This window comes from Corythoichthys intestinalis, chromosome 8 (assembly GCF_030265065.1).
Source record: "Corythoichthys intestinalis isolate RoL2023-P3 chromosome 8, ASM3026506v1, whole genome shotgun sequence".
Lineage (NCBI taxonomy): Eukaryota > Metazoa > Chordata > Actinopteri > Syngnathiformes > Syngnathidae > Corythoichthys > Corythoichthys intestinalis.
Window position 1 is genome coordinate 31,468,105 of NC_080402.1, and position 12,126 is coordinate 31,480,230.

At 42.6% G+C, this 12,126-nt stretch overlaps 2 protein-coding genes across 3 annotated transcripts in view; both read right to left on the reverse strand.

Moving 5' to 3' along the window:
- The window catches only part of cfap52 (cilia and flagella associated protein 52), a 57,310-nt gene extending 52,100 nt beyond the window's left edge, over window positions 1–5,210 (reverse strand). The window contains exons 1-2 of one of the 2 annotated variants that reach the window (XM_057843590.1): window positions 5,115–5,210; window positions 2,014–2,100 (exon numbers count right to left, since the gene is read on the reverse strand). In XM_057843590.1, coding sequence (XP_057699573.1) covers window positions 2,014–2,074 — 61 coding nt within the window. In that variant the 5' untranslated portion in view covers window positions 2,075–2,100; window positions 5,115–5,210. Of the gene's footprint in view, window positions 1–2,013; window positions 2,101–2,741; window positions 2,900–5,114 lie in introns of those variants that run through there. The other variant, XM_057843589.1, reaches the window with a different exon arrangement.
- A 241-nt stretch (window positions 5,211–5,451) lies between these two features.
- LOC130920395 (uncharacterized) lies at window positions 5,452–11,697 on the reverse strand. The gene is made up of 2 exons (XM_057843576.1): window positions 11,420–11,697; window positions 5,452–11,334 (listed from the first exon to the last, which is right to left on the reverse strand). The coding sequence occupies exon 2, from the start codon at window positions 11,154–11,156 to the stop codon at window positions 5,460–5,462; it is 5,697 nt and encodes a 1,898-aa protein (XP_057699559.1). The 5' UTR covers window positions 11,157–11,334; window positions 11,420–11,697; the 3' UTR covers window positions 5,452–5,459.
- Between the last annotated feature and the right edge of the window lie 429 nt (window positions 11,698–12,126).

The window sequence follows — 12,126 nt, forward strand, 5'->3', positions numbered from 1 at the left end:
TGACACGTGCATATCGGACAATTTTGAAAGTTGGCCAAATTGGGGGTCTCAGAGCGGAACTTCAAGTCAACTGAGTGTTTTCCGCAATATATATATAAATATATATACAGTGCCTTGCAAAAGTATTTGGCCCCCTTGAATCTTGCAACCTTTCGCCACATTTCAGGCTTCAAACATAAAGATATGAAATTTTATTTTTTTGTCAAGAATCAACAACAAGTGGGACACAATCGTGAAGTGGAACAACATTTATTGGATAATTTAAACTTTTTTAACAAATAAAAAACTGAAAAGTGGGGCGTGCAATATTATTCGGCCCCTTTACTTTCAGTGCAGCAAACTCACTCCAGAAGTTCAGTGAGGATCTCTGAATGATCCAATGTTGTCCTAAATGACCGATGACGATAAATAGAATCCACCTGTGTGTAATCAAGTTTCCGTATAAATGCACCTGCTCTGTGATAGTCTCAGGGTTCTGTTTAAAGTGCAGAGAGCATTATGAAAACCAAGGAACACATCAGGCAGGTCCGAGATACTGTTGTGGAGAAGTTTAAAGCCGGATTTGGATACAAAAAGATTTCCCAAGCTTTAAACATCTCATGGAGCACTGTGCAAGCCATCATATTGAAATGGAAGGAGCATCAGATCACTGCAAATCTACCAAGACCCGGCCGTCCTTCCAAACTTTCTTCTCAAACAAGGAGAAAACTGATCAGAGATGCAGCCAAGAGGCCCATGATCACTCTGGATGAACTGCAGAGATCTACAGCTGAGGTGGGAGAGTCTGTCCATAGGACAACAATCAGTCGTACACTGCACAAATCTGGCCTTTATGGAAGAGTGGCAAGAAGAAAGCCATTTCTCAAAGATATCCATAAAAAGTCTCGTTTAAAGTTTGCCACAAGCCACCTGGGAGACACACCAAACATGTGGAAGAAGGTGCTCTGGTTAGATGAAACCAAAATTGAACTTTTTGGCCACAATGCAAAACGATATGTTTGGCGTAAAAGCAACACAGCTCATCACCCTGAACACACCATCCCCACTGTCAAACATGGTGGTGGCAGCATCATGGTTTGGGCCTGCTTTTCTTCAGCAGGGACAGGGAAGATGGTTAAAACTGACGGGAAGATGGATGCAGCCAAATACAGGAACATTCTGGAAGAAAACCTGTTGGTATCTGCAAAAGACCTGAGACTGGGACGGACATTTATCTTCCAACAGGACAATGATCCAAAACATAAAGCCAAATCTACAATGGAATGGTTCAAAAATAAATGTATCCAGGTGTTAGAATGGCCAAGTCAAAGTCCAGACCTGAATCCAATCGAGAATCTGTGGAAAGAGCTGAAGACTGCTGTTCACAAACACTCTCCATCCAACCTCACTGAGCTCGAGCTGTTTTGCAAGGAAGAATGGGCAAGAATGTCAGTCTCTCCATGTGCAAAACTGATAGAAACATACCCCAAGCGACTTGCAGCTGTAATTGGAGCAAAAGGTGGCGCTACAAAGTATTAACGCAAGGGGGCCGAATAATATTGCACGCCCCACTTTTCAGTTTTTTACTTGTTAAAAAAGTTTAAATTATCCAATAAATTTTGTTCCACTTCACGATTGTATCCCACTTGTTGTTGATTCTTGACAAAAAATTAAAATTTTATATCTTTATGTTTGAAGCCTGAAATGTGGCGAAAGGTTGCAAGGTTCAAGGGGGCCGAATACTTTTGCAAGGCACTGTATATATATATATATATATATATATATATATATATATATATATATATATATATATATGTTTTTGTTTTTTGTTTTTTTTTTGATGCCGTGAGCTACCCGCAGTAGCGTCGCGATCGACGTAATGGGCACCCCTGGGGTACAGGCTACTTGCATTAAAATCTGATTGGGAGAATATATTTGGATTAAGGTGAGTTTTCAATTGTTCTAAGTTTGACAAAATCCAGAAAATGCTCATATTTTGACTTTTTCTTGTTGTTTTAAAAATTAAAATCTTACCATTGAAGCCGGAGACTGCTTTCAGATCAAGCTCAGAAACATTTTTTGGTTCCAGTTCCATGTTGCTAAAAATCCAGCGTACGATGACTATAAAATGAACACAATTACCAGATATATATGTTGAAATAATTAGTTTAAAACAATTAGTTTAAAACAAAACTAAACTAAAAATCTTTACTCAAGTGGAAGCCTTCAGGATATTTGACTTTCCTTAAATAAAATGAACACTTCAAACTGTTCCGTGTGACGTCACTAAAATGCAATGTGGCCAGAAAGCAATCACGAAAATGGGGACGCACTATCGTCGTGATGACGCCCAAAATAAAATGGCTTCATATAATCCCTTACATGATTTGGACACACAGTAGTGTTCTTTGGAGATCACTTGGACGCAGACGATATTAAATCTCAATGTACTTTCGTCTAACAAGTGACGACCTGCTACTCTTAAACACTCCAACCGTTCTTTAAAAAAATAATAAAAATTAAAAAAAAATTTAAAAAACGCATGATCAATGAAAAGCTCCGCATCTTGGTCAAAAATACCGTTGGACACGATGGGATAATATGCACAAATATTGCGGATTAGCGGCCCTACAGGTAAAACGATGCAGATAGCAGCTAGAAAACAAATATGTGCATGAACGATTCTGGAAAAAAACAAAAACAAAAAAAACTTATCAGACGTAAATACGTACTATTTGGAAGTGCAGTGTTGCGAAACTTACCGGTAAAGTCACCACAAGCACGTAGTTCAAATAAAGAAAAACTATGTTGTAAGTAAAATGTTTGACTACAAACGTTCCCAGATATATATTTTTTCTCAGCAGAGGGGAGCTTTACGAAGAAGAAAAAAAGACAGTGGCCGTCTTTTACGAACAGCTAACAAACGTTGCTGAGCAACGGACGCTGTGTTAGTTCCGCCCCCTTACTTTTAACGCTCACCATTGGCTACCATTGACGCCGCTAAACGTCCAAACGGATTGGGCATCTAACGCCGTCAGTATCATGAAATGACTGAAATACCATGAAATTAAAAACAAAAAATAACTGCAAAGTGTTACTGTGGGCCGTATTTCAGTATTGAATCATTTGAATGGTAATTTAGTTTTTATTCATTTATAAATTATTCATAAAAATTTTAAAATACAATATTAATAATTTAAAACATACTGTACAGTAATATTTTTCCCATATATTTTTTTTGTTAAAAAAAAAAGGGGGGGGGGAAATAGTCACATTCTCTATAGCAGGGGTGCCCAAGTCCAGTTCTCGAGAGCCCCTATCCAGCTTGTTTTCAGTGGCGCCTCCAGAAATTTTTCATAGGGGTGGCCAGATGGGGCCACTTAAAATCTTGGGGTGGCCAAAACTAAAAGCCATAATTTCAGATTTTCATAATATTATTGCAGTAAAAAGGTCAGGGGAAAACTATCAGAAAGACTTAAGGACACGGCTACTGATATACTTAAGTGTATTGTGTAATATTTGATGTTACTAATGATTTAATGTGCATAGTCCATAAATGTCCAGTCAACATTTTGAGTTCCACAACAATTCTGTTTTATTGTGTTATGTATATATAAGGCAGAAGGTGTACATTTAACTAGGGCTGTCAAAGGATTTAAAATTTTTATCGAGTTAATCACAGCTTAAAAAATAATTAATCGTAATTAATTGCAATTCAAACCATCTCTAAAATATGCCATATTTTTCTGTGAATTATTGTTGGAATGGAAAGATAAGACAAGACGGATATATACATTCAACATACTGTACATAAGTACTGTATTTGTTTATTATAACAATAAATCCTCTAGATGGCATTAACATTATGAACATTCTTTCTGTGAAAGGGATCCACGGATAGAAAGACTTGTAATTCTTAAAGGATAAATGTGAGTTTGTATATTGTGACTAAATATTGCCATCTAGTGTATTTGTTGAACTTTCAGTAAATGATACTGTAGCGAGTTAACTGTTCTGCCCAAATGCATGATGGGAAGTGGTGCAACCATGACTGTGTGTGGTGGCTGCAAATGCTATATCTTCTCTGCGTTGGGTACACTACAGGGTGTTAAGAAAAAGATCAACTCCTGTCATTCTTCCAAATGTCGCTTCCCACAATATTTATAGTTGCTGTGGGAGAGATGACAAAGCTTTTGCCAATTCAAAAGCAAGGCCCCAATGAATGCTTGTATCTACTCCACTCACTTGACTCTGCCTCTTATCTCTGTATATAAGTAAAACGGCACCATTGTAGGCTGTTTGCAGCAATGTGTGAATGAGTCGTACCACGAATGCGTTAAGTGCGATAAATATTTTCACGTGATTAATTAAAAAGAAATAATTACTGCCCGTTAACGCGATAAATTTGACAGCCCTACATTTAACAAGACAAAATAAATGCATTCATTTGGGATGCAATCCATACCTGATGCTACAACAATCTAACGATATACTGGCAAGCGAGGTGGACAGTGGGGTGGCCATGGCCACCCCTGGCCACCCCCTGGTGGCGCCACTGCTTGTTTTCCATGTCTCCCTCCGCCAACACACCTGAATCAAATAATCAGGATCATAATCAGGCTCCAGCAACGCTTGCTGATGAGCTGATCATTTAATTCAGGTGTGTTAAAGGAGGGAGACATGGAAAACAGGCTGGATAGGGGCTCTCGAGGACCGGACTTGGGCACCCCTGCTCTTTAGGTTAAACTTATATTTTTTAGAATAGAATAGAATAGAATAGAATAGAATAGAAACTATAGGTTAAACTTATATTTTTTAGAATAGAATAGAATAGAATAGAATAGAATAGAATAGAATAGAATAGAATAGAATAGAATAGAATAGAATAGAATAGAATAGAATAGGTCTTCTGCCCTCAGCCGAGCGTATGGCTACTCGACTTTGGCAGCGAGCTAAACCAACAAAGAAAAATGGAGGCCCAAACTCCTTCCTCTCATTTATTTCTTCGCGTGAACGTGTGCGCGTGTGTGTGTGTGTGTGGCTGGTAAAACTGAAACATACATAAATAACAACAAAATAACAGAATAGACACACCAAAATTACATCTAACCCACTGTTAAAACGTACAAACTTACAGATTTTGTTTTGTCAAGGGTTCCCAACGATGTATGGTGCAGAGGAGGTGTGTAACGTCTTAACACCTCAAGGCCTCTTTTCCAACTGAAATAAAAAGTTCTTTCTGCCTGCTGCTTACAGCAAGTCGCCACTAGGGGAAGCCGAGCGCAAACAGCAATACCAAAGAAAAACTTAAGATTCTGAGTTAGAATAGCGACATCCTGTGGACGGATGAACAATGTACAATCTTAGAAAGAAATTAAACCCAAAAAGTAGTCAACATAAGACCAGAGGACATAACACTCCCCGCCTGACATCTGCAAGATGTCAGCCCTTAACTAATGAACGATACACAACAACTCGTTTTACATGCTACCCTTAGACAGCAAAAGCACAACTTCACGAATTGGGCGAATGTAAAACCTATTCTCGCCGTTTCGGCAAATCTTAACCTCAACTTTTCTGACATTACCGTCCTCACTTGGGAAAGATTTTGTGATCAGTCCGAGTGGCCAATTATTCCTATGTTCCAGAGACTCCCTCATTAAAACAACGTCGCCCATTTGAAGGTTCGGCTTTTTTATTTTCCACTTGCGACGAACCTGCAAGCCTGCGATGTATTCTTTCTGCCAACGACTCCAGAAAACATTAGCTAAGTACTGCACGCGCTTCCATTGGGCTTTGAATAGGTCACTGGTCTGAAACTGCCCTGGTGGAATCGGTGGTGTGCCAACCTTTTGCGTGAGTAGCATCGCAGGAGTAAGAATGACTGGGTTTTCGGGATCTGTAGAAACGGCTGTTAGCGGACGGGCATTTACAATTGCGGTAACTTCAGCTAACAATGTTACGAGTACTTCATGTGTGAGCTTCCCATATGGATGTTCAAGGAGCATTGCATTGAGGATTTTTCGGGTGACGCCGATCATGCGTTCCCAGGAACCGGCCATATGGGATGCATGTGGAGGATTAAACTGCCATTTGCACGCACTGTCTTTCAAGAATGTGCCTATTTTGTCATTGTGACAGCCTAGTTTGTCTATTTGGAGCTCTTTGCAGGCACTCACAAAATTTGTCCCACAATCAGATCTCAAGAGTTTGGCACCACCTCGGATGGCAAAGAAACGACGCAGTGCATTAATGAACGACGATGTGTCCATTGACTCAATCACTTCAATATGAATTGCACGTGTACTCATGCAGGTGAATATGACTGCCCATCTTTTAGCATCTGCATTAGCACCACGCGTTTTTCTCACTGTAACGGACCAGGGACCGAACACATCAAGGCCTACATTTGTGAAAGGAGGGTCCGTGGACAGCCTGTCCTCAGGAAGTTCAGCCATTATCTGTTCAGGTTGCCTGCCCCTTAATTTGCGGCATGTGATGCACTTGAAAATCACACTTCTTACTGCTCTTTTTCCTCCCACAATCCAAAAGCCCCCTGCTCTGACTGCTCCCTCCGTGAAATGCCTTCCCTGGTGACATAATTTTTCGTGAAAGTGTCTTATTATGAGCTGAGCAAGATGATGCTTTCCAGGGACGAGTATGGGATTGGTTTCTTCTGCAGACAACTGTGCTTTCTTTAGTCGGCCTCCAACTTTAAGGAGCCCTTGCGTGTCAACAAATGGATTCAGTTTGCTGAGTGGACTTGAGTTTTTTAGAGCTGTGCCTTTTTCAATGCATCCAATATCTTCTGCGAAGACCTCTCTTTGAACGGTGCGAATGATCGTGGTCTTGGCTAGTTGCAGTGACTTTTCAGTTAAATGTTTGTTGCAGTTGTGCCAGCCACGACAGGAAACCTCAGAGTTGTTCTTGAATGATTGAGCTATATGTTGGAGTTTTGCAATAGCCTTTTGCAGCACCTTCCAACTTGAAAACCTTTCAAATCTGGCACTATTAAACTGGCCTTTTGATAGGGTGGTAGTGCAAGTTGTTACCTCAGGACGCAACTCACAGTCAGTCTCTGGGTCTATGAGATCGAAGGTTTGACTTCGAACTTGACTTTGGTCCAACCTGGAGAGGAAAGCTGGGCCTCTGAGCCAGGTGGAGCTGGAGAGCTGCTCAGCGGGCAACGCTCGTGTGGCATGGTCTGCCGGATTTAAGTGTGTGGGCACGTAATGCCACTGGTGAGTTTGTGCAAAGCGCCTGATGCGTTCGACTCTGTTGTGCACATAAACGTGAAAGCGTCTCTTGGTGTTTGAGATGTACCCAAGCACTACCTTTGAGTCTGTGTAAAGATTCACCTGATCGACTGTGACATCCAGCTCCTCTAGAACCAACTCTGCTACTTCCACGGCCAGGACTGCTGCACAGAGTTCAAGTCGGGGTATGGTGATGTCTGGTTTAGGAGCTAAACGTGCTTTGCCGAGGAGGAATCCCACTTCGCTGTGTCCGTCCTCATTTGTGAGTTTGAGGTATGCTACTGCACCTACGGCTTTTGTGGAAGCATCACAAAAAACGTCAATCTCTATTCTTTGGGCTGCAGACAGCGGTATTGAAGTGTACATTCTGGGAATTTCAAGATGTTGTAGGTGTCCGAGGGAACTTTTCCACTTTTGCCACTGTTCTAATTTGTCTTTTGGCAGTTCAGTGTCCCACTCTGAAACATTTGTGGAAATGTCTCTGAGTATGGTTCTACCCCCTACGATTACTGGAATAGCAAAACCAAGTGGGTCGAACACACTGTTGATAACTGACAGAACTCCCCTTTTTGTGAACGGCCTTTCATTTACTCTTACTTGGAACTTGAATTGGTCAGTCAACAGCTCCCATCCTAAGCCCAAACTGCGCTGCATTGGTGGGGTAGTCTGCCCAATGTCAAGACCTTGCATGCCTACAGCACGATCTTCGGTTGGAAAGGCTCCTGTTATGAGAGGACAATTGGATGAGATTTTGTGCAGGCGTATGTTACACTGAGCCAGCATCTTCTGTGCCCTACTAAGAACATCAATGGCCTGCTCTATGGAAGAGAATGACTTTAGCCCATCATCTACATAGAAGTGCCGTTCAATGAATTCTTTTGCGTCACTGCCAAATTCCATTTCTCCTTCTATGGCTGTTCTTTTCAGTCCAAAGATGGCGACTGATGGGGAAGGACAATTACCAAACACATGGACAGTCATCCTAAATTCTTGCACTTTTCCATCAAGGTCATGATTTTGGAACCACAAGAAACGAAGGTAGTTACGGTGGTCTTCTCGGACTACAAAGTTGTGAAACATATGCTCCACATCTGCCATGACGGCGTATGGGTCGGACCTAAACCGCATCAGAACTCCTACGAGAGTGTTGTTAAGATCTGGTCCCTTGAGGAGCACGTCATTGAGAGAAACATTGTCAAGTTGAGCACTCGAATCAAAGACTACCCTAATTTTTTCTGGCTTTTGCGGGTGGTAAACGCCAAAACTAGGGAGATACCAGCACTCTTGATCTGGCGCCAGTGCGGGCGCTGGTTCGGCATGGCCCTTGCTGAATATTTTCTCCATAAACTCAGCGTAATGCGCTCTCATTTCAGGCTTTCTTCTCAGCGTTTTGCGGAGCGACATTAAACGATTGTAGGCCTGCTCCCGGTTGTCAGGTAGGCGCCGCCTAGGTGAGCGGAATGGGAGTGGAGCTACCCAGTTATTCGCCTCATCTTTAGCAAAGTTGTTGTGCATAATGTCTAGGAACAACGCATCTTCTGCCGAAAGTGCAACTTTGTCGTCATTTGTTGTTTGTTGGAAAATATGTTGTCCTAGTTCCGCTTGTGTGTTTAGTGGATCGTTTTTGGTGTATTTCTCTTTGATAACGATTGTGTTTTCGCAAGGACTGAGGAACGTGGGACGTCCACTGTTTAGAACGTTCGTCTTAAATGAGTTCAATGTGGGTTTATGAGCTCCAGAGAGACAGACATCACCTATGACAACCCATCCTAAATCGAGACGCTGGGCATGAGGTGCATTGTTTGGCCCATTTACCTGACCACGAACTTTATGAGCCTGAATGATGTCCCTTCCCAGGAGCAGAAGAATGTCTGCCGATGGGTCGAGAGGAGGAATCTGTGAAGCGATTGATCGCAAATGAGGGTGAGCTGCTGCTACCTCAGGGCTGGGAATTTCGTCTCTATTATCTGGAATCTGATCACATTCTGTTATTGTAGGCAGCATCATGGAGACCTTACCATCTACATCTTCTACAATAAAGCCATCAGCTTTGCGACCTCGTGTCTCTGATAAACCTGCACATGTTCTCATGGTGTATGGGAATATGGTACCTTGCACATTAAACATGTCAAAAAACGCAGATCTGGCTAAGGATGAATTGCTCTGATCATCCAACATGGCATATACCCTCTTTTTCTTTTCTGGAGAAGTTCGGCGATATACATTAACTAAACAGATCTTTGAGCATGATTTTCCTTTTACGCCTTGCCCACATACTTCTGTGCAACTGGCTGTGTTCACAGGATTTGGGCCCTCAGACTCCCCGCCGTGACTCTGGGTTGGGGGATTAAAGTCTTGAGGTGTCCATGGAGGTGGACCGACATGCATGGCAGACACATGAGCATCGCTATCACATTCTGAGCATTGGATAATAGCTTTACAGTCTCGAGCCCTGTGATTTGTGGACGCACAACATTTAAAACAAATGGCGTGCTCTTTGAGAATGTTCTTTCTTTCGTCTAGTGTTTTCATTCTAAACCCCCTGCATTTGACGAGTGAATGTGGTTTTTGGTGGATAGGACATTGTTTGTCTGGATCGGGTGCTGTCAATTTAGCCGGACTGATCTCTATTTTATTCACCGCCAATGGAACTCTGTATTTGTCTCGTCTTACTGATGTCTTATCAACCCTTGGATTTATTACGTTTGAACACTGTAACATAAAGCTAGGGTCTGTTCTCATTTCAGCGTAGTCATTTACGAACCGCACAAAATACGAAAAAGGTGGATAGACTGCACCGTTTTCCCTTTTGTATTTGGTACCTTGTGTAACCCATGACTCCTGGAGTCCATATGGGAGTTTTTCAACTATCGGGTTTATGCCCCTTGGTGTGTCGAGAAAGCTAAGACCCGGCAAATAACTTTCACTTTTGGCATACGATAGCTCTAACAGAAGATCAGCAAGCTCCTGCAGTAAGTGAGTGTCTTTGTTGGAGATTCTTGGAAAAGTCTGCAACCGTTGGAAGAGTGAGGATTCAATTACCTCTGGAGAGCCATAAGTCTTGTCTAGCCGCTGCCACAGACGTTGGAGACCTGCCTGTGGATTACTCACGTGGACCGCCCTGATCCTCTGAGCGTGTTGAAGAGACTCCCCGCCGAGCCACTTGGTGAGAAGGTCGAGCTCTTCGCTGGGCTTGAGATTGAGGCCTTCCGTCGCGTTGCAGAACATGGACTTCCAGGACAGGTAGGACTCTGGCCGGTTGTCGAAAACCTTGAACCCCGATGTCAGCAGATCACGCCGTGCTAGATAGGCTGCTAAATTGGACAGTTCACTTTGTGGGGTTGCTGAAGGTGTAGGCTGGTGTGAGATGTCCGTTCTCCCACGATGAGATTGGAGATGCTCTTCGTCAGCGATGTCGATGTGACGCACATGTGGAAAAGCACCAGCTGATTTTGGGCTATTTTCTGGTTGTTGAGAGTCATTGTGCCTAACCAGGTGCTCAGTGTTTGGCGTTTGTGTGCCATCTGCTTGCACACGCTGGTCGTCAAAGTGAGCATGCACATACTCTTGTGCACGCCTGATGGAGGGGGGTGTCTTGGAAAATACCCCTTGCTCGCTGAGGTCGACTTTGGCGCGCTCCTCTTCTTCGAAAGTCGCCTCCCAAACTTTAGCTGCGGCGAGCGCTGCTTCTGCTTCACCTTCCGTCTTCAGAGCGTGTAGTGTTGCCTCGATGCGTGCCTTCTCGACCTCCATGTCGATTTGGCGTTTGGCGTACCGTGCTCTGGCGTAGGCAGCTTCGGCGTCTGCTCGTGCTTGTGCAGCAGCTTGACTCGTTCTGGACCGGCGTGAAGAATGAGAATGACTGGCCTCCGACCTGGTGACCACTTGGCTGATAGGTGGTGAAACTTCTTGCTGAGACATCTTGGGTGCTTGATGTGTTGAAAATCTTTTTACTCTTCTGCCCTCAGCCGAGCGTATGGCTACTCGACTTTGGCAGCGAGCTAAACCAACAAAGAAAAATGGAGGCCCAAACTCCTTCCTCTCATTTATTTCTTCGCGTGAACGTGTGCGCGTGTGTGTGTGTGTGTGGCTGGTAAAACTGAAACATACATAAATAACAACAAAATAACAGAATAGACACACCAAAATTACATCTAACCCACTGTTAAAACGTACAAACTTACAGATTTTGTTTTGTCAAGGGTTCCCAACGATGTATGGTGCAGAGGAGGTGTGTAACGTCTTAACACCTCAAGGCCTCTTTTCCAACTGAAATAAAAAGTTCTTTCTGCCTGCTGCTTACAGCAAGTCGCCACTAGGGGAAGCCGAGCGCAAACAGCAATACCAAAGAAAAACTTAAGATTCTGAGTTAGAATAGCGACATCCTGTGGACGGATGAACAATGTACAATCTTAGAAAGAAATTAAACCCAAAAAGTAGTCAACATAAGACCAGAGGACATAACAATAGGTCTTTATTGTCATTGTCAACAACAGCACATTGTGAACAACAAAATTGGTCAAGGCACTCCAGTATAAAAATATGTAAATATGTATTCAATTAAATAAATAAATTGTGCCCTTTTCTCTACAGCAGGGGAGTCCAAACTTTTTGCAAAGCGGGCCAGATTTGGTGCGGTAAAAATGTGGGGGGCAGACCTTGGCTGACGTCCTTTACGAAGAACAATATATTTAAGCAAATTTTAGCAAGCAATTCTGTGTGTCACATTTGCTTTATTATTATTATTATTTTTTTTTTTTAATGAATAATTTCAACAATATCGCAACTAGCCTTTGTGGCGTTCTCTTTCGACTTTCAGGCTCTTACGAAATACTGCTGCTGTAAAATTAAACTAGCTTCAAGTTGCTTCAATTTCTCACTGCGTATCTTC